Below are 26,767 nucleotides of genomic sequence, written 5' to 3'. Positions count from 1 at the left end.
GTGAGGAATGTCTGGATTTGTTTCCTTTTCAGCTCAGTTGATTTATTTATGGAGATTAGTCTGCAAACGGGCCAGTGATGACGGAGGACTGCCGCTCCGGATTGGTTGGCAGGATTTTAAACGAGCTTCCGAGCCAGCGGCCGTGGATCGTGCGTCCCCGCCTGGGCCTCCGCCCCTGTTTGCCAAAAAGTCACAGATCGTCATAAGATGAGAAGCTACCCATGATGCTCCTGGCAATCTTTTGTTCCTGCTGCCAGACTTTGTAATGTGGCATTTGCAACAGGTGGGTCCCATAAGGTCAAAACACAGTGTGATGGTCACACCCCCTGAGGTCCAAATACCATTTGATGGGGCAACAGAACCCACCGCCAAAAACTTCTGGTTTAATTTCAGAGCAGTAAAAAAGACACGCATTGTTTGCTATCCTGACAATGTTTAAACCAGGGCTGTCAGACATCCGGCCCAGGTTTTATACGGCCTGCGGGATGAGTTTGCCAAGTATAAAAATGAACCAGAAATTTTGAATGAAAAACCGCTGTTCTAAATGTGTCCACTAGATGTCACAATAGCAATTCTTTGTATCTTTGTAGATGATGCAACATGTGTACAAAATAAAGCACATAATGTTAGTATGTCAGTCCAGGAAAATGATCAAAGTACATAAATAAAATCCTGTAATTTGATACATTTTTTTTATCTGGATATATTGACAATTAACACCAATGAGTTGACTGATAAAATATAACAAATAAAGATGGAATACCATTAACCGCAACATGTAAGTGTAGAAACAACCCATCATGATTTGTACAATTTCAGAATGTGCTTGTTCTATTTCTAAACAAAGAAAACAATCTAAAGATGTCTTTATTCTGAAGTTATCGTGCCGTGATTTTACCAGTCCGGCCCACTTGGGAGTAGATTTGTCTCCATGTGGCCCCTCGTCTAAAATGACTTTGACAGCCATGTTTAAACCGCTTTGCTGCACAGCTCAGAACAAAAGTAGAGTTTAGTGTTTACCACAGGACTGAAATTGGTGTTGTGGGTTGTGGGGGTCATTTGCATAATTGGCCGTGACGTAAGTGTATAATAAAATATGTACGTTGTAGGATAAAGGAATAATGTGGGAGGAAAAAACATGAAAAACATGTAATTTAGAACTACAAATGAACTCTTCTGCCGCTTCTTGTGTGTTTGCTGTTTTTTCTGCCCCAAAACAAGACGATGGAGCAGCCTTTTAGTTGGGAAGCGAGGAGGGAAGTGCACTTTGTTACTTTGCCAGAGGGGAACTGCACTTTTTGGTGAATTTTGCCTATCGTTCACAATCATTAGAAGACACATGAGGATGCATTTGTCTTTTTTAAGCACTCTAAATTGTAAATAAACACCATTAAAAGTTGCAATGGAGCCCAGTGTTGGCGCTAGGAATTTTCATCAAGTCATAAAAATGGGGTCCCGCAGTAAATTTTTGAACTCCCACTTTTTTGTAAGCGTTTTGAAAACTAAGATAAATATATGCATTAAGTTAAAGTACCACTGATAGTCTCACACACACACTAGGTGTGTCATGGCGGGGGTCGGCTTACAGCTGTTTGTTATCCCGGAATGCTGAACTGCTGGCTCTGGACGAAGGCGTTGAGGTAGGATTGGATTTATTTCACATAAATCACCCAACTACCAAAATACAAACAATAAAAAGGCAAGTGTGCCTCACAAACAGGAAGCTAAGACCTAGCATAGGCTATGACAGGAAACAAACAAAACTTACTTGGCATAAGCGTGACGCAAACAAAGAAGCCAGGATGAGTGATCAACAAGAGTGTCCCCTGATCACAAACAGGTGTGTCCCGAACGCAAGAAGCAGGGGGAAATCCTAAGTAACCATGGTGACTAAAATCAGGAGGTGCACAAACAAGAACTAAAGGAGTCCAAAACAAACAGAAAATAACAAAACCATAATCATGATCATGACGAGGTGTGGTGAAATGAATCTCTACATCTTGTTCCACCCCTGGGGGATGAGGGGAGCAGTGAGCAGCAACGATGGCCGCGCTTGGGAATCATTTTTGGTGATTTAACCCCCAATTCCAAGCCTTGATGCTGAGTGCCAGGCAGGGAGGTAATGGCTCCCATTTGTATAGTCTTTGGTATTAACCTGTTTCTCAGTTCGAACGTTAAGTATTTTGTCTTTGGAGTCTATTCAATGGAATATAAGTTGAAAAGGATTTGCATTGTATTCTATTTTTATTTAAGGTGCATACTGCACTGCCAACTTTAGCTTTTGCAATAAACACACAAGGTTGTTTGTTTCTTGTATTTTAGTCAAGTCATTTAAAAAGGTAAACATGGTGGGTTTTAATAAAGGTCACTATAGAAGCTTGCAGCTAAACAACAACAAAGCACACAAAGGCAATCAAGCAAGAAGTATGTAATAATTGTCTTTTACTGAACAATATTGCAGTCAAAAACAACATCTTTGTCAATATCAACAAGTCTCAAATATTTATTGTGGCATAGTAGGTGCACATCCAAAGTCTCCCAGGCAGAAGCATATTATAAAGTATCCAGTAACAAACAAGTCAGTTTACTGCGTCATGAGCTAAACTTAATGAAATATTGTGGCCACAAGGTGGCAGCAAAAATACAATTACCACTCCAGTTCAAAGACAGCATAAATCCATTCCAGATGGTTAATAATAAATAGGCTAGTGTTTTTCATACCTCCCATAGAACTCTGTTTGACTTGTTTTGCTTAATCAACCTTTTTCTAACAAAGTAACACATTTATATATGATTCCATCTTATATTGTTTTGGATAAATATTAACATAGGCCACCAGTCAAGGTTCCAATATCAGTACATCACAAGTGGAAAAAGTTGTAGAGGGACGTTCCTATTTCAAATCCATGGTTGCAGTACATGTTGCAGATTTTTTGCGTGACACAAATATAGCGTATCCATTGTTACTGTCACATGGTGTCAGTAACCTGCTGCTTCACCCAGCTTCCTGGCATCAGACACGGCACAGATGCAGCCATCCTCCGCCTCCACAGCGTTGACCACGTTGTAGAACTTCTTGGCACTTTTATGCACGTGTCCCAGGGCTTTCAGAGCCTCTACTACTTCCTGCAAGACAACATCAAACTTGACTTGACTTCAGTTCGACTGTGACTTTATTTGGAACATGCATGCATGCAACATGATACATCACACATGCATGCATACAACATGATACATCACACATGCATGCATACAACATGATACATCACACATGCATGCATACAACATGATACATCACACATGCATGCATACAACATGATACATCACACATGCATGCATACAACATGATACATCACACATGCATGCATACAACATGATACATCACACATGCATGCATACAACATGATACATCACACATGCATGCATACAACATGATACATCACACATGCATGCATACAACATGATACATCACACATGCATGCATACAACATGATACATCACACATGCATGCATACAACATGATGCATCACACATGCATGCATACAACATGATACATCACACATGCATGCATACAACATGATACATCACACATGCATGCATACAACATGATACATCACACATGCATGCATACAACATGATACATCACACATGCATGCATACAACATGATACATCACACATGCATGCATACAACATGATACATCACACATGCATGCATACAACATGATACATCACACATGCATGCATACAACATGATACATCACACATGCAAGCATACAACATGATACATCACACATGCATGCATACAACATGATACATCACACATGCATGCATACAACATGATACATCACACATGCATGCATCCAACATGATACATCACACATGCATGCATACAACATGATACATCACACATGCATGCATACAACATGATACATCACACATGCATGCATACAACATGATACATCACACATGCATGCATACAACATGATACATCACACATGCATGCATACAACATGATACATCACACATGCATGCACACAACATGATACATCACACATGCACATTCCATTTGGTGAGATGAGTAAGATTATCTTGAAAATGAATAGATTGCTTTGCTTCATCCATTCCATCATTAAATTCCACAAACAGATATACTGAAGGTCTTAAGTGTTGTTTGTGCATACAAATGTTTTAAATTGCATTTTTCTGTAAGGTTATATTTCTCCTCTTTAGTTGAGAAGAATGGTTGTACATTCTTGGCTAGCAGGTTATAGTTTACTTTGTGTATCATTTTAGCTGTTTGCAAACTCACTACGTCCTGGAATTTCAGTATTTTGGATTGTTGTTGATGTTCTCTATATCCAATATGATGTATTTTTCTAACTGATCTTTTTTGTAACACTGTTAATGAATAAAGCACACAGTTGTAGTTATTTCCCAATATTTCTGCATAATAACCCAGATATGAAACACAAGTTAGCAGTAGAGAATATAAAGTGACTTTTGGTCCAGAACATGTTTTGCTTTATTCATTATTGTCGTGTTTCTTGCTACTTTATGTTGTAGATTTTTTTACATGAGATTTGCAGTTCAATTTATCATCAGTCATTATACTTAAACATTTGGGTTGAATTACTTCTTTAATTTCTATTCTGTCTGCTTGTATTTGTTTCTGACTTTGTCTTCTGACATTAAAATGAACATGTGGACATAATGCAGTTTGGTGGGTTACAAAAAAAGCATGTATTCAGTGAGTTACCGTATCGAAGTTGGGTTCAAACTTCACCGCATTGTCAGAGTCCACAAAAACAACGGGTGCAGCAATGGCCTCCTTGAGGCTCTTTCCAAACCACAGGTGGTTGATGATTGTCTGGAAGGAAGAAGGCGATGATGAAGAGGCCAGGTCATGAGGAGAGTGTGCTGCAAATGATGGACTGGGGGGGGGGGGCTGTCCAGGACACCTACAGAGGCCACGGCTGTCGTGATCATAGTGGAACCAGTTGAGCCAATCACCAGCGTCTTGGACTTGGACCTGAGCACGGCGGGGACCATGGATGAGGGGGGCTGCTCCCCTGCGAACAGAACAAAGGCCTTCACGCAATATTCATGCTAATCAATGTGAAAATATGCAAAGAAAATGACGAGACGTGCAATCAGCAGACGTCTTCTGGCCCTGGATCGCAGCTGTTAAGGAAACAGTGCATCCAGAAAGTATTTCTTAGGCTACAGCTTTATTCCAGAATGGATACGTTTATTTTTGTCCTCAAAATTCATTATGTCTATTCTTAATGCATTCAGAATAGACAAATACAACTGCCTCACAATACGAAGGTCCTGAGTAGTCCTAGGGTCAATCCAGGGCTCGGCATCTTTCTGTGTGGAGTTTGCATGTTCTCCCCGTAAATGTGTGGGTTCTACTCCAGCTTCCTCCCACCTCCGAAGACATGCACCTGGGGATAGGCCCCTCCCACCTCCAAAGACATGTACCTGGGGATAGGCCCCTCCCACCTCCAAAGACATGTACCTGGGGATAGGCCCCTCCCACCTCCAAAGACATGCACCTGGGGATAGGCCCCTCCCACCTCCAAAGACATGCACCTGGGGATAGGCCCCTCCCACCTCCAAAGACATGCACCTGGGGATAGGCCCCTCCCACCTCCAAAGACATGCACCTGGGGATAGGTTGATTGGCAAAACTAAATGGTCCCTAGTGTGTGAATGTTGTCCGTCTATCTGTGATGAGGTGGCGACTTGTCCAGGGTGTACACCGCCTTACACCCGATAGTAGCTGAGATAGGTAACAGCGCCCCCCGCGACCCCAAAGGGAATAAGCGGTAGAAAATGGATGGATGGATGTGCGTGAGTATTTCCAGTCTTTGCTGAATACTTTGTTGATGCACCTTTGACAGCAAGTACAGCCTCAAGTCTTTTTCACCACCACGCCACCAGCTTGGTTGGTCCCATGGCAGTGAAGTTACTTTCAATAACCTACTCAGTGGCCCAGTGGTTAGAGTGTCCGCCCTGAGATCGGTAGGTTGTGAGTTCAAAACCCGCAATATATTTCATTTGACTGCAATAAGGTGCTTCTGGTTGCCATCCACAAGCCTCTGCTTGAATTTTTGACCACTCCTCTCGACACAATTTGTGCAGTTCAGCTAAATGTGTTGCTTTTCTGACATGGACTTGTTTCTTCAGCATTGTCCACACCTTTAAGTCAGGACTTTGGGAAGGCCATTCTAAAATCTTCCTTCTAGCCTGATTTAGCCATCGTTTTACCACTTTTGAGGTGTGTTTGGTTTGGGGGGCTTCACGGTGGCAGAGGGGTTAGTGCGTCTGCCTCACAATACGAAGGTCCTGCAGTCCTGGGTTCAAATCCAGGCTCGGGATCTTTCTGTGTGGAGTTTGCATGTTCTCCCCGTGAATGCGTGGGTTCCCTCCGGGTACTCCGGCTTCCTCCCACCTCCAAAGACATGCACCTGGGGATAGGCCCCTCCCACCTCCAAAGACATGCACCTGGGGATAGGCCCCTCCCACCTCCAAAGACATGCACCTGGGGATAGGTTGATTGGCAACACTAAATGGTCCCTAGTGTGTGAATGTGAGTGTGAATGTTGTCTGTCTATCGGTGTTGGCCCTGCGATGAGGTGGCGACTTGTCCAGGGTGTACGCCGCCTTCCGCCCGATTGTAGCTGAGATAGGCGCCAGTGCCCCCCGCGACCCCGAAAGGGAATAAGCGGTAGAAAATGGATGGATGGAGGTGTGTTTGGACTCATTGTCCTGTTGGAACACCAAACTGCACCCAAGACCCAACCTCCCCTCTGATGATTTAGGTAGGTTGTCCTGAACAATTTGGAGCTAATCCTCCTTTTTCATTGTCAGCACTTCCATTGGCAGCAAAACAGGCCCAGAGCATAATACTACCACCACCACCATCTATTTTGGAATGCAGCTGTAACATAACAAAATGTGAAAAATGAGTATAGTTGGGCTTACCTGCATAGAAACGATCAACTTTCCCGCAGAAGTCCGACAACTGATTGTTGAGGATAACTCCGGTTGTTGGGGAAAATATTTTTGCACCAAATCTGTGAGTAGAAGGAAGGAAGAAGCTTGAACATGCAGAGCTGCAAAGAAGACGGGCGCTGAGTGCACTGACATGTGGTTGATGCTGCTGGTGACGGACACGGCCGTGCCGTCCTGCGCCAGCACCGACACATGGGTGGTGCCGACACCGTCCAAGTAGGGCGTGATGTTGTAGTACTGGGCCTCGTGCGTCCTGTCATCACTAATCAAACTGCGGATGTGATTGGCAAAGCTCTCCTCTGTGAATTTCCTTGGCAGCTGTAAGAAGGACAGATTGTTGCAGGAACCATGAATCTGCTGGTGGTTTTATCTCAGCGCTGCAAGGCAGCTTTTATTAGACGCCGCTTTGTCTTAAAGCCCCTCTCTTATTTTCACCAACCACGTGAGCTTTGGATCAATGTCTTCTAAAGCCACTCTCAGTCTAAGCCCGCTCACACTGATTCTGGGAACCTGGGACTGAAGACCTGCTGTCGCTTCACCTCTGCCTTTCACACACTAAAAAACGTCGGGATGAAAAATGTCCCCATTTTACCTCAACTGCTGGTTCAGGAGAGGACGAACCCCTTATTTGAGTTATTTTAACCCAACTTTTGCGTTGAATTATTTAACCAAAAAGTTAAGTTTTCATAACTTAATCTTGGGTTATTCCAAACCAAACTGTGGGGTTCAATTATTCAACACAAAAGCTGAGATAAGCTAACTCAATGTCGGTTGGTTCATAACCCAACTATTGGGTTGACTTTATTTTACACAAACACAGACATTTTTTAGATGTTTTAAACAAGGCGACTCGGTAAAGAATCTGGGTATTATCTTCCACCCAACTCTCTCCTTTGAGTCTCACATTAAAAGCGTTACTAAAACGGCCTTCTTTCATCTCCGTAATATCACTAAAATTCGCTCCATTCTGTCCACTAAAGACGCTGAGATCATTATCCATGCGTTTGTTACGTCTCGTCTCGATTACTGTAACGTATTATTTTGGGGTCTCCCCATGTCTAGCATTAAAAGATTACAGTTGGTACAAAATGCGGCTGCTAGACTTTTGACAAGAACAAGAAAGTTTGATCACATTACGCCTATACTGTATATACCTTTATATACATATATACATACATATATACCTATACTGTGTATACCTTTATATACATATATACATACATATATACCTATACTGTATATACCTTTATATACATATATACATACATATATACCTATACTGTATATACCTTTATATACATATATACATACATATATACCTATACTGTATATACCTTTATATACATATATACATACATATATACCTATACTGTATATACCTTTATATACATATATACATACATATATACCTATACTGTATATACCTTTATATACATATATACATACATACATATACCTATACTGTATATACCTTTATATACATATATACATACATATATACCTATACTGTATATACCTTTATATACATATATACATACATATATACCTATACTGTATATACCTTTATATACATATATACATACATATATCCCTGTACTGTATATACCTTTATATAGATATATACATACATATATACCTGTACTGTATATACCTTTATATACATATATACATACATATATACCTATACTGTATGTACCTTTATATACATATATACATACATATATACCTATACTGTATATACCTTTATATACATATATACATACATATATACCTATACTGTATATACCTTTATATACATATATACATACATATATACCTATACTGTATATACCTTTATATACATATATACATACATATATACCTATACTGTATATACCTTTATATACATATATACATACATATATACCTATACTGTATATACCTTTATATACATATATACATACATATATACCTATACTGTATATACCTTTATATACATATATACATACATACATATACCTATACTGTATATACCTTTATATACATATATACATACATATATACCTATACTGTATATACCTTTATATACATATATACATACATATATACCTATACTGTATATACCTTTATATACATATATACATACATATATACCTATACTGTATATACCTTTATGTACATATATACATACATATATACCTATACTGTATATACCTTTATATACATATATACATACATATATACTTATACTGTATATACCTTTATATACATATATACATACATATATACCTATACTGTATATACCTTTATATACATATATACATACATATATACTTATACTGTATATACCTTTATATACATATATACATACATACATATACCTATACTGTATATACCTTTATATACATATATACATACATATATACCTATACTGTATTTACCTTTATATACATATATACATACATATATACCTATACTGTATATACCTTTATACACATATATACATACATATATACCTATACTGTATATACCTTTATATACATATATACCTATACTGTATATACCTTTATATACATATATACATACATATATACCTATACTGTATATACCTTTATATACATATATACATACATATATACCTATACTGGCTCACCTGCACTGGCTTCCTGTGCACTTAAGATGTGACTTTAAGGTTTTACTACTTACGTATAAAATACTACACGGTCTAGCTCCATCCTATCTTGCCGATTGTATTGTACCATATGTCCCGGCAAGAAACCTGCCTTCAAAGGACTCCGGCTTATTAGTGATTCCTAAAGCCCAAAAAAAGTCTGCGGGCTATAGAGCGTTTTCCGTTCGGGCTCCAGTACTCTGGAATGCCCTCCCGGTAACAGTTCGGGATGCCACCTCAGTAGAAGCATTTAAGTCTCACCTTAAAACTCATTTGTATACTCTAGCCTTTAAATAGACTCCCTTTTTAGACCAGTTGATCTGCCGTTTCTTTTCTTTTTCTCCTATGTCCCACTCTCCCTTGTGGAGGGGGTCCGGTCCGATCCGGTGGCCATGTACTGCTTGCCTGTGTATCGGCTGGGGACATCTCTGCGCTGCTGATCCGCCTCCGCTTGGGATGGTTTCCTGCTGGCTCCGTTGTGAACGGGACTCTCGCTGCTGTGTTGGATCCGCTTTGGACTGGACTCTCGCGACTGTGTTGGATCCATTATGGATTGAACTTTCACAGTATCATGTTAGACCTGCTCGACATCCATTGCTTTCCTCCTCTCCAAGGTTCTCATAGTCATCATTGTCACCGACGTCCCACTGGGTGTGAGTTTTCCTTGCCCTTATGTGGGCCTACCGAGGATGTCGTAGTGGTTTGTGCAGCCCTTTGAGACACTAGTGATTTAGGGCTACATAAGTAAACATTGATTGATTGTTTGTTTGAATATTTAGAGCCAACAGAAAAGGGAAATACACGTGTATATAAACAACAAAACTGTATTTCCCCTTTAAGGGGCGGGTACGTGAAGGACTAAATAGCAGCTCTGGTATGTTTAGTCTTTCTGCCCCAGGATGAACTTCTTCCTTGCATTGATTCAACTTACTTCTCCCGAGCTGAACTGAGGATCGCGGATATGTCGCTTTAATCCATTAGCAAACTTCAGTGCTTCAACATAGCGATGGTAAAACAGCGTTTTTTCTTCACCTCTCAGAGATGCCGGATTGGGGTCGTATCCTGTAAGAGAAAGTCACACAAAGTGCGTGGTCACGTATCGGCTCGCAAAGGAAGGGGTGGAATGTTTCCCGTAAATTTCCAGAAACTTTCCGGAAATTTACCACGGGAAGTTTGGAAACTGAACACTTGTAAATAATTCAAAGTTGGACACGGTCCATCTCATTCTGTGGAATAAGAAGAGAAGCTTGTAAAAGACTAATTCAATGATGCACACACAGATGCAAATAGTCAGCTGAACAATTGGAGAAGTCTTTGAAAAGAAGTCATATCATCAACACTTACCTGACTGGATGAAGTCCTTGGGCTCAAACTAGTGTGGCCTCAAGAGCCCTGCTGTAGTGTGTAGCATGCTGCCAATTATCCCATCATGTGATGGAGGAATGCACAGTGCAGGGTTGAAATTCTACTGAATTTGCATTAAATCAGGTTGTTTTAGCTAATAATCAAAGCTGCAAGATCTAGCATGTTGCATTCAATGTTTATTCCCATTCATTTCTGTTAAAATAATGATGTATATATTATCACACTAACTTTAGTATGCTTAAAGTCCAATGCTTTAGTTATTAGCTATTGTGCTCAAGTTAGACTTTTTCTAATCTATGTTAAGACAAAACTTTTTGTGTGAGGGGTGACCTCAGCCACAGATGTTATCTTTGTTTTAGCCCGCTAACAGCCAAGGACTTAGAGGACCTCAACGAAGATTGATTGATTGATACTTTTATGAATAGATTGCACAGTACAGTACATATTCCGTACAATTGACCACTAAATGGTAACACCCCAATAAGTTTTTCAACTTGTTTAAGTCGGGGTCCACGTTAATCAATTCATGGTAAGATGACAACACGCAGACGAAGCAGAGACAAGGCGAAATCACAAGGCCCCTAGCCCATTCCGTCATGTACTGTGTGTCCTGGACCTGTTCTGCATAGTATATGTGACCACTCCTTTTAGAGGCGGCCTCAGTGATGTTGACTATGGAACTCTGAATAAAAAGAGGGACACGGGTGCTGAACCTTAGAGCGTAGGGCGAGACTGTGACTAAGTGTGTAGCACCATGCGCTCTCCTTTTGAGCTAAATTGAACACTGTCTCTGCATGATTCCTTGCTTCTCGTCTGTTTAATAAATGTCATCAGTGTTTGAACCTGACAATTTCCCATTAACTCCTGTTGATTCAAATATATTCTCGTTAATGCCCATGGAAAGTTTCCAACTTTGAATATTCCTGGAATTTCGCAACCCTAGTCACTTTCAGCTCATATGCAGCAGCATGCTAAAGTGTTAGACTGCCATGCATATGTGCCACATATATGTGATGGAGGAATGCACAGTGAAGGGTTGAAATCCAACTGAATTTGTATTAAATCAGGTTGTTATAGCTAATAATTATGCTGCAAGATCTAGCATGTTGCATTCAATGTTTATTCCCATTAATTTCCCCTTAATTCCCAATTTTGAATATTCCTGGAACTTCGCAACCCTAGTCACGTATCCACTGGCTTTCAGCACATTCAAGTGTTAAAGTGCATATGTGCCACATGTATTTACACTAGTGTCAGACTTCAAAGTGTGTCTGCCGTGCAGATGTGTGCCTTTGAGTAGCAGCAACCTTTCATGATGTTGAGGACCAGGCTGAGGGGGATCCCCCCTGCAGGGGGCGGGGGCGTGTACATCTGGTACTCCCCCAGGGTAATGTTCCATGCATGGCTCACCACGGCTCGGTAGGAGGCCATGTCCTGCAACGTCAGTGATCCCCCTGAAAAGCACCACAGCAAATGGTTCCACTCAGCAAAAGGCGCCACAGCAATTTCAGCCTGGAATGGATGGCGGCTGCCAATTGTGAGGAAAATGGATTGGCTCGTTGCTAATGAGATCCCGTTGCCTGGCAGATACGTGAAATGAGTGCAAAATGGATCGTAATTGAATTCCTCTGACAATACCTGCCTCCTGAATGTCACGGATCAAATCTTCTGCAATTTTCCCAGTGTAGAAAGCGTCTGCTCCCAGATCTGCGATGGTCGCCAACGTATCGGCCAGAGTCTCGTATTTCACAACATCCCCCGTTTGCAGTAGCTTTCCATTTTTATCCGAGAACAACTCCCTGCAGGACAAAAGAAGAGTCCAACATGGGATCAATGAAGGATCTGCGGTGGTACCTCATTCAAAGATGATAATGCTTTCCAGAAGTGTCTTTGTTAGCGGGGCCGTGTTGAGTCATGTGGGGGCCCGAGGCAAACCTACTCATCATGGCCCGCCCCGTAACAAAAACAACATGGTCATTTACCACGGAAGAAAGTAACTGCTCAGTAAAGCTTGCGAGTTGCACAATAAAAAGTCAAACTCATCCTAAAGATTTTACTGTCATGGATAGGAAGATGAAAGAGGAACTGCACTATTTGGGGAATTTTTCCTCTCATTCCCAATCTGTATGTGAGACAAGACCACATATGTTTTTATTTTTTTGTGCATTATAATTCATAATATGTGGCAAGTATGAGGTGGCTAACGATGAAGCTAATGCCCATCCATCCATTTTCTACCGCTTGTCCCGATCGGGGTCACGGGGAGTCGCTGAACCCAGGACAACTTAGGACCTTCGTATTGTGAGGCACATGCACTACCCCCTGTACCACCGTGCTGCCATGAAGCTATCCATCCATCCATCCATCCATTTTCTACCGCTTATTCCCTTTGGAGTAACGCGGGGCGCTGGAGCCTATCTCAGCTACAATCGGGCGGAAGGCGATGTACACCCTGGACAAGTCGCCACCTCATCACAGGGCCAACACAGACAGACAGACAACATTCACACACTAGGGACCATTTAGTGTTGCCAATCAACCTATCCCCAGGTGCATGTCTTTGGAGGTGGGAGGGGCCTATCCCCAGGTGCATGTCTTTGGAGGTGGGAGGGGCCTATACCCAGGTGCATGTCTTTGGAGGTGGGAGGGGCCTATACCCAGGTGCATGTCTTCAGAGGTGGGAGGGGCCTATACCCAGGTGCATGTCTTCAGAGGTGGGAGGGGCCTATCCCCAGGTGCATGTCTTTGGAGGTGGGAGGAAGCCGGAGTAGAACCCACGCAGTCACGGGGAGAACATGCAAACTCCACACAGAAAGATCCCGAGGCCGGGATTGAACTCAGGACAACTTAGGACCTTGGTATTGTGAGGCACATGCACTAACCCCTCTGCCAGTGTGCTGCCATGAAGCTAATGGGAGTAATATATTGTGCACATAAACCCTCTAATAAAACATGTAAAACCTGCCATCAATACTAGATTTATAACTGATGACCTGAAAAATAAGTATTAGTGACGTTGGTATTATGAGTGCTAACATACAGAAAGTACTTTTAGCAGCTCGGCAACTGCCGGTGAGCTGCTGCATCGCCTTGGAGTATGTAAAAGTTGATTCTAGATTTTTGTTTCATCTGACACCACATGGACAAAGATAAGACCTTGTGGAGGAGAATTCTGTGGTCAGATGAAACAAAAGTTGAGCTGTTTGGCCACAATACCCAGCAATATGTTTGGAGGAGAAAAGGTGAGGCCTTTAATCCCAGGAACACCACACCTACCGTCAAGCATGGTGGTGGTAGTATTATGCTCTGGGTCTGTTTTGCTGCCAATGGAAGTGCTGCTTTACAGAGAGTAAATGGGACAATAAAAAAGGAGGACTACCTCCAAATTCTTCAGAACGAATGCCGTGCTGCTGTGCTCGTGATGCTAATGAGAAAAAGGAAGTTTGTTTGCAGTTGATTTCCTGCTACATTTATTATTAGTCTCATACATTCATGTCTGCAGTAGTTTTTATGACGTGAAGTATGTGATGTGACTGCAATAATGTGTTCATCTGTGTGGAATAAAGCACTTGGCTTTACCACACAACAGCAACCAAGCTTTTTGTTTCTGTTAAAAAAAATACGATGATTTGGACCAACAATCGCAATATTTATTTCTAGGACTTAACATGACGGGAGTTGATTTGCACAAGCAGGTCTTGGTAGTTATGTTTAGGCACAGCAACCACAAAACAACTAAAAACTAATGTGATCTGTTGTCATTTCTTCACTTTTAGTTCTATTATCAACCACTACTGATATGGCAAAGAATAAAGTGGATTGCATCACAGAAAGTTTGTCAAACAAATCAAATGTTCAAACAAACATTTTACAAAGTGATCACTGCAGACACGAGCGATCCGATTGTATTCCGCATGATGATGGCAGTGATATGTTTAAGAGTTATTTCCTTCAACGCACTTTTTTTTTTCTCTGACTTTATTACCATTATGAACCAATTTTTTCAGAACTCTATGAAAGCTCTTTCTTATCTCTCTGTTTGAAGGTCTGCAACACCCAGGAACAGAACAAGAATACAGTATTTGCTGCTCGGACTCTACACTCACTCTCACTTGTTTTAATGCTGCGCTCAACTTGCTCGACCAGCGTGTGGATTAAGCTGCCAAGAAGAAAAACGGATGTGACGTCATTTTGAAACCCTCCTATTGTTGGAGCGTGAGCGCCCCCTAGAAAGTCCTCATAAATGTCTTTCTCAGCTGCGGTCCATTTGGGCCACAGCCTTAGTCATGTGGAATAGACAATTCCACTTTTTACACACTCACGTTTTTTCTTCATTTGCACTTTAATTTTATTGAATGTTTATTTAAGAAACATACATTATTACTAATGTATTTATTCCAGCAGTGCATAATTGTTTGTACATTTATTTGTTATCAGTTTTTAGAAATCCTTTCTTTTGCAGTATATTTGATTAGTTTTATTTTGTAATCAGCCTGCCACAAACCTTCACCATTATCTTTGTGATTAACAAATGGTTGAATGTCATTTGACGAAGTTAATCCTGTTAAACTGTAAATGGGTTAGAGCAGGGGTGTCCAAGTCATCTTAGATGGGGGGCCACATGGAGACTAGTCTACTCCCAAGTGGGCCCGACTGGTAGAATCACGGCACCATAACTTTAAAAAAACAACAACTTCAGATTGTTTTCTTTGTTTAAAAATAGAACAATCACATTCTGAAATTGTACAAATCATAATTTGGGGAATTTTCTACACTTTTTTACACATTTTCTGCTACATCTTTATTTGTCGTTACTTATATTTTCTTAATAAAATGATGTGATAATGTTCATCAGTCAGCTCATTGGTTTTATTTTCAGACTATGAATATAAAAAAATAATATGAAAATCAAATTACAGGATGTTATTTATGTAGTTTGCTCATTTTCCTCCACTGATGTACTAACATCTTGTGCTCTATTTTGTACATATGTAGCATCATCTACAAAGATACAAACAATTGCTATTGCGACATCTGGTGGACACATTTAGAACAGCAGTTTCTTTCATTCAAAAATTTCAGGTTGATTTTTATACTTAGCCGGATAAAACTTGTTCAAGGTATGTTTGTCACCTCTGGGTTAGAGTAAGATTAATAATTCAGTTTTAATATTTGAATGGCCCCCTGGTTTAAAACCCCTCCTTTAAAGTGTATTCAATACATGATTTTTTTTACATATTTAAAAAAAAAATATTACTAACTGCAAATAAATAAATATATTTATTACAGCAAATATTTTTCATCCACAATCAAGACTAAAACCATCTTCTATAAAACATATAAATGATGAATAAATAAATAAAGATAAATTAACATCAGCATGTTAGTGTGTGAATGTGAGTGTGAATGTTGTCTGTCTATCTGTGTTGGCCCTGTGATGAGGTGGCGACTTGTCCAGGGTGTACGCCGCCTTCCGCCCGATTGTAGCTGAGATGACCACCAGTGCCCCCCGCGACCCCAAAAGGGAATAAGCGGTAGAAAATGGATGGATGGATGTTAGCATTTCAGCCAATTTCGTAGTCATACAAGAGATCATTCTAGATTGTACCTGATGTCATGGTTTTATTGATTATTGATTATTTTATTGATTATGGGACAAGCAGTACAAAATGGATGGATGGTACTTTTTTCCTCACTTATATGTTTGTCTTTGGTACACAAATGTGTTTATTTTGGGCCATTGGTTCTTTGTTTTATTTTTGCAAAAAAAGGTTTATATATGAATTTTTATATTGCTCTTTTTAGTATGAACATTTTCACATAAACTCAAAGTTATTGTGTTTTTTTTTTGGTTCTTCGTTGCTATTTTTGTATTACGACATTATATTCTTTGATCATGTTGTACTGCATTGTAATCCTTGGTTTTGTGATCGTGTGATGTTTCTTTGCCTGGACCCCAGGAAGAATAATCTCCACTGCAATGTAGACAAATGGGGATCTTTAATAAAGTAATAAAGTAATAAAAGTCATGGATTATTTGGCGCTATCTTGCCAGCATGCTGAGTGTTAGCCTGTTGAGAGTTTTAGCCGAGTTTGTTCATCACTTTAGATGAGATTAGTCATGGTTGTGTTTGGAGGATCTCACCGCAGTGGCTGCGACTCATTGCTGTCACTCAAAGGAATGTATTGACCCAGGATTTGTGAAATGGGGATCCCTTGTCTGGCCAGCCGGATGCTGGGTTGGAAGAGGCTGGCCCACGGCAACTTGCCATACAGCCGGTGGGCTTCTTCATAGCCTCGGATTTCTCCTGGGATTCCCACCCACTGGCCGCCTGCGTCAAGTACAGTCAGTCAGAGAAAGGAACATATATTATATCCACAACCAGGAACATATATTATATCCACAATCAGGAACATATATTATATCCACAATCAGGAACATATATTATATCCACAATCAGGAACATATATTATATCCACAATCAGGAACATATATTATATCCACAATCAGGAACATATATTATATCCACAATCAGGAACATATATTATATCCACAATCAGGAACATATATTATATCCACAATCAGGAAGATATATTATATCCACAATCAACACTTCTGAGGTGAGTTTGTGTTGAAAAATGAAGTTCTTCGGTCTTTTCAATGTTGATCTGATCGTGACACATTTGGCAGAAGAGATTTGAGATATAAGAAGTGTCTCTCTGGGCTACAACGTTAACAATAGTCTTCCTGAAGGATTAGTCCCAGTCATACAAGGATTGGACCATTTCCCTGCATTGATGTTATTTGCATCCCTGGGTAACACACAGTAAAAATTCACTCTTTTTACCAAATATAAACGATTCATGCCAACAACATTAAACACTAAAAACTACAATTTACTGCCTGTTTCCACATCCTAAAATGTAATTTGACTGTGAAACATCATGTTTGAAATCCTTCAGAAATGTTTGTTTTCACATAACTATATTACTTCTTGTTCAGCTACTTTTGTTTTCTCTATGAAAACGTTTCAATTCACACTTTAGTCATGTCCCTGGGTTTTAATGTGTTCCTGTTACACATTCTAAAAGCTTCAGGGCAGGAGTTTGATAAGTAATATGGTCTGAAGCTGTGTACTCAAATAATATACAAACAACCAGCAGTCTAATAGCCACCAATTACTAGCCATCTGGTGGCCAATGATATATATATATATGTTGACTTCCTATCATTATATATATATATATATATATATATATATATATATATATATATATATATATATATATATATGCATTTCCTACCGCATGTTGGAGCCTATCTCAGCTGCATTCGGGCAGAAGGCGGGGCACACCTATATATATATATATATATATATATATATATATATATATATATATATATATATATATATATATATATACATGTGTGTGGTTCCACCTTTTTTGAGCCAAGGCACATTTTTTTCATAGAAAAAATGCAAAGGCACACCACCAGCACAAATCAGTAAAAAATGTAACTCAGTTGACAGTAAAAAGTGGTTGTGGCAATTGTTGGATCCATCCATCCATCCATTTTCTACCGCTTATTCCCTTTCGAGGTCGCGGGGGGCGCTGGCGCCTATCTCAGCTACAATCGGGCGGAAGGCGGGGTACACCCTGGACAAGTCGCTACCTCATCGCAGGGCAATTGTTGGATATGACTTTAAAGCATAAGCAAGCATGCATGACTATAGCTCTTGTCTCAAAGTAGGTGTACTGTCACCACCTGTCACATCACACCCTGACTTATTTGGAGCTTTTTTTGCTGTTTTCCTTTTGCACTTTTTTACTCTTTTCCTGTGTGTAGTCTTTTACTTCTTGTCTCGCGCTCCTATTTTGGTGGCTTTTACTCTTTTTTTGTTATTCTCCTGTAGCAGTTTCATGTCTTCCTTTGAGCGATATTCCCCACATCTACTTTGTTTTAGCAATCAAGAATATTTCACTTGTTTTTATCCTTTTTTTGGGGGGGGGGGACATTGTTGATTGTCATGTCATGTTCGGTTTTACTTTGTGGACGCCGTCTTTGCTCCACAGTAAGTCTTTGCTGTCGTCCAGCATTCTGTTTTTGTTTACTTTGTTTCCAGTTCAGTTTTAGTTTTGTTCTGCTTAACCTTTCCTAAGCTTGTTAGGAGCACTCACCTTTTGTTTATTTTTGGTTTCAACATTAGACACAGTTTTACCTGCACACTGCCTCCCGCTGTTTCCGACATCTACAAAGTTAAAGTTAAAGTTAAAGTACCAATGATTGTCACACACACTTTTGGTGTTCTTTGCGTTTGACCCAACACCCTTGATCACTCCCTGGGAGGTGAGGGGAGCAGTGAGCAGCAGCAGTGCCACGCCCAGGAATCATTTTTGGTGATTTAACCCCGAATTCCAACGCTTGATGCTAAGTGCCAAGCAGGGAGGTAATGGCTCCCATTTTTATAGTCTTTGGTATGACTCGGCTGGGGTTTGCACTCACAACCTACCCATCTCAGGGCAGACACTCTAACCACTAGACCACTGAGTAGGTTGGAGGTTAAAAGGCAAGTAGCTACCGGCTGCCACCTACTGGTATGGAAGAGTATTACAGGGTTACTCTGCCCAGCTCTAGACAGCACCGACACTCAACAACAACACATCATTTGCAGACTAGAATTACTGCTTTGCAAAAACTATTTTCACCCCAAATAGTTGAAATTAGACAATCTCCCACAGAACACCAGACTGTACCCCAGGACAGTGGCACAGTGGCACAGTGGTCGAAAACACTGGATTAGTTAATGGTAGTCTTGCAGTCTAGTGAGACAGAATACAGACTTGTTTGCTGAAGATCTGTTTGCTACTGGGTTTTATTAGCACGATATGTTTTAGGTACTGAGCTAAACACGAAAGTCCGGTCCATGCTATTTTTTTTATCTCACGAAGTTATCTCGAGTTGATTGTAGTGAGTAAAAACACAGTCCTTGTGTTCATAGTTGGAGATCACATGTCACGCTGTTTCTAGCCCGCTAACAAGGTCACGATGCATGTTTGGAAAAGATGATTGGATGCTTGTTCAATACTTTCTGTGTGGTCTTGGCAGAGCAGTGGAGCCAGCATGCGGGGCCCCCAGCGTCTACATGGTCTGCACCATGGCAACCACTACAAAGAAGAGAACGCTTCAGAGGAACAACTGGAAATAACTACATTATCAAGAGTTTAAAGGGGTCTTATCCTCTTCATATCAGGGGCCCTGAAGACAATGTTGCATCCCACTGACAAACTATGTAAAGTGTGAAGTACTATGTAAAGTGTGAAGTACTATGTAAAGTGTGAAGTACTATGTAAAGTGTGAAGTACTATGTAAAGTGTGAAGTACTCCATACATCTCAAGGTTGTGTACAGGATAAATCTGCATTCTTCTCCTCTTGATCCGACTTCGCAGCCTCTTCCTTGACCACTTTGACTTTCCACCAAAAAAGGAATACTGTATTTATTTGAATTGCCGCCAGGGCTCTAATTAATTTAAAACCTCTTCTCTCTCCGGCGCTTACCAAAGGCATGCGGTAAATTTAGGCCTGCGCTTATAAATTTGAGTGTGATGTAAGGATACCATCAGGAAAAGCACATTTAATAAAAAAAACGTTACTATGGTCTTACCTTTACTTATAAATGAAGTCCATGCGCAGCTCCTTCTGATCAAAAGCATCGATAACTTGTTTATAGAAGTCTTCCTTATCTTTCTTCAGTTTTAAGAGTCTCTCTGTCTCCATGGAGATCTTCGTTTATTACCTCCTGCTTCGATTGAAAGTCCAGTTTAGAAAACTGTTTAATTTTAGATATGTAATCCTCCATGTTAAAAGTGCAAGCGAGAGGAAAAAATAAACTCTTGCTGCTTGTTGTCACTTCTTCTGCAGCCGAGTAGTCGCAAGAAGGATCACTAGCGCCCTCTACCACCAGGAGGCGGGAGTCATTTAATGACTCATATTTGACACACGCAGCTACGGTATATTAATAAAACATAGCTGCTTACTGTTCTTTTTTGCATATTCAATAGCTTGGACCTTAAATCCTACTGAATAGCTCTTAATCTTCTTCCCTTTATGCGATTTCAAATGATTGAAATCAGCCTCCTCCATTTTGAAAATGATGACAGGTGAAGTGTCACTCGTGACGTGACGAGTTTGACCCGGTGGAAATCCTAGGCATATGCTAATTATTTTGCAAAACGAGTTTGACCCGTCAGAAATTCTAGACATGCGCTAATAAAAATAATATTTTTCGAAACGCGTTCGACCCGGCGTTAATCCTGAGCCTGCGGTAATGCTAAGCATGCGCTAATTATTTCACTAAACAAGTTTGACCCGGCAGTAATTCTAGGCAGCACATGTTGCCATCCAGTCAGTTCAATTGAATATAAGTTGAAAAGGATTTGTTGTATTCTCTTTTTCTTTAGCATTAACACAAGGTGACAACTTCACTGCTTCTGGGCTTTGTAAAAGTAGGGGGGGGGGGGGCCTGTTCCTTCTTTCCATCAGTTGGAGGGTCTTTGGCAGTAATGGCTATTGTTTATATATCCAGGACTTGAACTCACGACCTAGCGTGCAGGGCGGACACTCTACTGCATAACTTGTTGGCGGGCAGTAGGTTGGACACCCCTGCCCTACGTGACAGCAGTTTAATGGAGGGAGGATGTCACCTGGGAGGAAGCGGAAGGTCTTGGGACATGACTTCAGCGTGTCGGGGTTAAACCTGCCAGGGACTCGCTCTCTGGAATTGATGATTTGGACTTTGCCTTTGAAAAGAGCAGACATTATTGTGGGCTCCTTTGGAAGGAGGTCCGGTGTTAGAGGAGAATCATGTGCTCGCCACCTGTGCTGTCCATCACTGTGAAGATGGCGCCGCCTCCCAGGCCCATGCTCTGCGGGTTCATCAGCGAGGTGCAGAGCAGCGCAGCAATGGCGCCATCTACTGCCGAGCCTCCTTTCTGGAGCATCTCCCTGCCAGAGAACACAACATGTCATCACTTCATCTCTGGGACTATCTCCTTCTGCTTCTTTTCACGGCCTCGGAGTACTTCCTGTCACTGAAAAGGAAGCCTCGATGTCCACTCACCGTCCAATTTGAGAACACGTCCAAGAGTCTGCGGCCACCGCGGCGTGGGAGAAAGAACCTTCCGGACACTTCCGCCTCATCAGTCGACTGACGCACACCAACAGGACGATGGCGCACAGCAGCAGGAACGCACAACATGTGTACAGCCTCACCTTTGACCTCGCCATGGCCGCTTCTCTTCTTGGGGATCATTGAGGAGCCATCACAAATGCCATTTAGTCCTCAACCTGTCAAAGGTGTCCATGTGTGTGTGTGTGTGGTGTATGGCAAACAGGAAGGTTGGGAGGTTGATAAACACCCCAAAAAAGGTGGGCGTGTACTTGCAAGTTAGGCCCAACCCCCGCCTGAAGTTGTAACTTGCTCATTTCCACTTGTGAAACACTTGATGTGAGTCATGCCATTCTCCACTTTCTTTATGTCTAAATGACCCAGTACATCTAAATCTAAATCTAATATATAAATACACTCTAAAGTGGGAGAGGAATATTTTTTAGATCAGCCTTTTGTGTATCACTTTTGCAGGACTTTAAAAATCCAGTTATGCTACAAATAAAAACACATCAATAGAATAGAATAAAACAATAAAAGATACAGAAGACCACAAGACTCGTGCCGATGGGAAAAAATGGACTGCAAGCTTATAAACGCAGTATTAATGAGTTTACAACATCAGCAATAGTACCTTTGAAGATATATATATATATATATATATATATATATATATATATATATATATATATATATATATACATACACATACATATATACAAACATATATATACATACATATATAGTGTACATATATATACACACATATATACATATATATTTATACACACACACACACATATATATATCATATATGTGTGTGTATGTGTGTGTGTGTGTGTGTATATATACATATATACACCTATATATGTGTATATATATATATATATACATATATATATATATATATATATATATATATATATATATATACATATATTACACACATAATACATACCGACTGACATGCACCTGGAGATAGTTTGACAGGTAACATTAAATAGTCCCTAGTGTGTGAATGTTGTCTATCTGTGTTGGTGACTTGTCCAGGGTGTATCCCACCTTCCGCCCAAATGCAGCTGAGATAGGCTCCAGCACCCCCCGCAAACCCAAAAGGGACAAGCGTTAGAAAATGGTTGGATATTGGAGTATGGGATCCATAATATAAATTAGTTTGAACTAATAAATGAACCTAAAATTTGACTTCTTTTTAATATTGGACACCGTGTGTTTGTGAGATGCGATGCAAGTGTAAGCCACTGGAATGTTTTTATTTTATACATTTCATATTTGAAGAATTAGTCAATTACTTATTTAATATCTGTCTGCTTTTTAAATTATAAAATATTTTACGCAATAATGGTTTATTATGATGGATCTATACTTTGTTCTCTATATTATTTATTATGTAAAAACAAAAATGTATACCACTGCATTTATAGATATTTTTAAAATCTTATTTTACTTAGCCATTGTCTTCTTTTAAGTGAAGTTACTTTTTACCCAGTTTGTACACATTGACCACGTCGTGTGTGCGTTTGTGTGCTTTAATCTTGTTTTATTTGAAGGTTGCTTTACATATCATTTCCACTTTTACGGCCCTCACCTCCTTCCTCTTCATGATGTCGTGTCACTTAGCTGCCTTTCATCTTCCTGCTGAAGCCACATGTGGTTTACAGCAGGGGCTTAACCTCTTTCACCTCAGGGCCTGAACTTTTCTTCTACAGAGAGGCTCACTCAAATGATAACGCTGAATTACTCATTTTACCTTTGATTTTAATTATAGTCAATATTTATAGCTAATCTTCTTGCAGTTCAACAGGATAAATCCTGTCAAATGATATGAAACCTTGGTTAATCACAAGGATTATTGTTTATTTAACACAAACCTTAGGCTTAATTCAGGCTGATTACAAAAATACTCATCAAATATACTAAATAGGTCGATTGGCAACACTAAATGGTCCCAAGTGTGTGAATGTTTTCTCTCTGTGTTGGCCCTGTGATGAGATGGAGACTTGTCCAGGGTCTACACCACCTTCCGCCGGAATGCAGCTGAGATAGGCTCCAGGCACCCCCCGCAACCCCAAAAGGGACATATATATATATATATATATATATATAAATATACACACACAAAAAAACATGCATTTAAATTGTGTTGACACTTAAGCGACTTTTCATTGACTTTAGCTGCAGCTTTCCTCTGTTTGTTTGATAATGTCATTACTGCCACAAGTGGTGGAAAAGTGTATTACAGCTGCGTACTGTTCTAGCACATATGGACCACAGCTGAGAAATAAATATTTTTTGCTGGCACTCAATGGACCTCGGCCCTATGTTTAAGAATTGCTGGTGGCAAGTAGACCTGTTTTTTTACTTTACTGAAGACCAAGCATTCCCAAAGTGCAGCCGAGGGCCATTTTTGACACCTAGCTTGCTTTTTTACACGCTCTCTGCAAGTTCCAAGCATTCTGTCAAATTTAAATGAGATAAATAATTAGTTCATTAATATCTCATCTCTAACATAAAGCTAAAATAAGGATATTCAGATACTGTATATATATAAAATAATGATAAATGGGTTGTACTTGTATAGCACTTTTCTACCTTCAAGGTACTCAAAGTGCTTTGACACTACTTCCACATTAACACACTGATGGAGGGAGCTGTCAGGCAAGGCGCTAACCAGCACCCATCAGGAGCAAGGGTGAAGTGTCTTGCTCAAGGACACAACGGACGTGACGAGGTTGGTACTAGGTGGGGATTGAACCAGGGACCCTCAGGTTGCGCATGGCCACTCTCTCACTGCGTACGCCGTCCGTATATATATATATATATATATATATATATATACGGAGAGGCGGGACACGGCTGGAGCGACACTACAGCCATCAGAGTCAGGTGCGTACACAACACACCTGTGCTCAATCCCTGCATCTTCTGCTGCAGCATAAAAGGGGAGAAGGAGGAGCAATGGTGGCAGAAGTAGACGAGAAGACAACGGACAACAAAGACCACGAGAGCGACGAGATCGACCCTGAGCGAGATGAGTCCCCGCAGCAGACGCAGCCACCGGCCACCGAAAGGTGCGCCACGACGATCAAAAAAACCCTACTTGGCGCGACCGACTGTCAAGACGAGATGTTTATTGAAATGATAAACTTGAGTCAAACCTGCTACGATGCGTCTTGTGTCAATTGTCACCACAAATAATATCACAAATAATAAACTCGAGTCCAACCTGCTACGATGCGTCTTGTGTCGATTGTCACCACAAATAATATCACAAATAATAAACTTGAGTCCAACCTGCTACGATGCGTCTTGTGTCGATTGTCACCACAAGCCACCCGATGACGGCTGGAGTCCTGTCACAAGTACATCCAGTGGTTGGATTGCTTTAGCATATTAAATACAAAATGTATTAAAGTACTCCCCTGCAGCTGAAATGTTTTTGTATGTGTCCCTCGATGACAGAAGACGACCACCCACTTGTGCTTGCTGCTTTATTGATCGCGTTAGGCTCAATGACGGCGGATGAGAAGTCAGGATTTACTGCCAATGAAAATCAAACATTTGTTTGACCTTCCCTTAATGTTTCAGGTCCAGAAAGAATTTATGAAGGCCGTAAAATCTTCAAGCACGTACTTGAAGATGCTCATTGAACGGTTCCAAGCATGGACTTGAAGACCAGGCTTTAAGTGCTTTTAAAAGGAACCCGTGTGCTGCGCTCCAAGGCATGTTTATGTTGATTTCACTGATACCATTCCTCGGGACTTCAAGGGGTATTGTACCAAAGACTGTCATTTTGAGACATATGAACATCAAATACTGCATCTTGTACCTATCATAACACAATCTGAATCAGAAATACTTTAATAATCCCCAAGGGGAAATTAAGATTGTGGAATAAGCGGTAGAAAATGGATGGATGGAACACAATCCCATTCAAGATCAGACAAAATGTTACAGGGAGACAGAACAGGATCAAACGTTACAGGGAGAAAGAACATGCAAGAGAAAACATTACAGAAAGACAGAACAGGATCAAATATTAAAGGGAGACAGAACATGATCAAACATTACAGGGAGACAGAACCGGATCAAACATTACAGGGAGACAGAACAGGATCAAACATTACAGGGAGACAGAACCGGATCAAACATTACAGGGAGACAGAACAGGATCAAACATTACAGGGAGACAGAACAGGATCAAATGTTACAGGGAGAAAGAACATGCAGGAGAAAACATTAGAGAAAGACAGAACAGGATCAAACATTACAGAAAGACAGAACAGGATCAAATATTAAAGGGAGACAGAACAGGATCAAACATTACAGGGAGCCAGAACAGGATCAAACATTACAGAGAGACAGAACAGAATCAAATATTAAATGGAGACAGAATAAAAATTATTCACAGAACAGGATCAAACGTTACAGGGAGAAAGAGCATGCAGGAAAAAACATTACAGAAAGACAGAACAGGATCAAATATTAAAGGGAGACAGAACAGGATCAAACATTACAGGGAGACAGAACCGGATCAAACATTA

General features: G+C 40.5%; 1 protein-coding gene across 1 annotated transcript; it reads right to left on the bottom strand.

Moving 5' to 3' along the window:
• Positions 1-2,425: 2,425 nt before the first annotated feature.
• ggt5a (gamma-glutamyltransferase 5a) lies at positions 2,426-22,422 on the bottom strand. Its single transcript, XM_061907186.1, has 12 exons — positions 22,158-22,422; positions 21,915-22,042; positions 21,742-21,837; positions 17,182-17,368; positions 12,675-12,835; positions 12,344-12,490; positions 10,603-10,733; positions 7,155-7,339; positions 6,992-7,083; positions 4,964-5,070; positions 4,758-4,868; positions 2,426-3,126 (listed from the first exon to the last, which is right to left on the bottom strand). Exons 1-12 carry the CDS (start codon positions 22,322-22,324, stop codon positions 2,980-2,982), a joined length of 1,659 nt encoding a protein of 552 aa, XP_061763170.1. The 5' UTR covers positions 22,325-22,422; the 3' UTR covers positions 2,426-2,979.
• Between the last annotated feature and the right edge of the window lie 4,345 nt (positions 22,423-26,767).

The sequence above is a fragment of the Nerophis ophidion genome, linkage group LG07 (assembly GCF_033978795.1).
Source record: "Nerophis ophidion isolate RoL-2023_Sa linkage group LG07, RoL_Noph_v1.0, whole genome shotgun sequence".
Taxonomy (NCBI): Eukaryota; Metazoa; Chordata; class Actinopteri; order Syngnathiformes; family Syngnathidae; genus Nerophis; species Nerophis ophidion.
The sequence above is the reverse complement of the archived record's forward strand: the minus strand, read 5'-3'. Positions and strand labels throughout refer to the sequence as shown.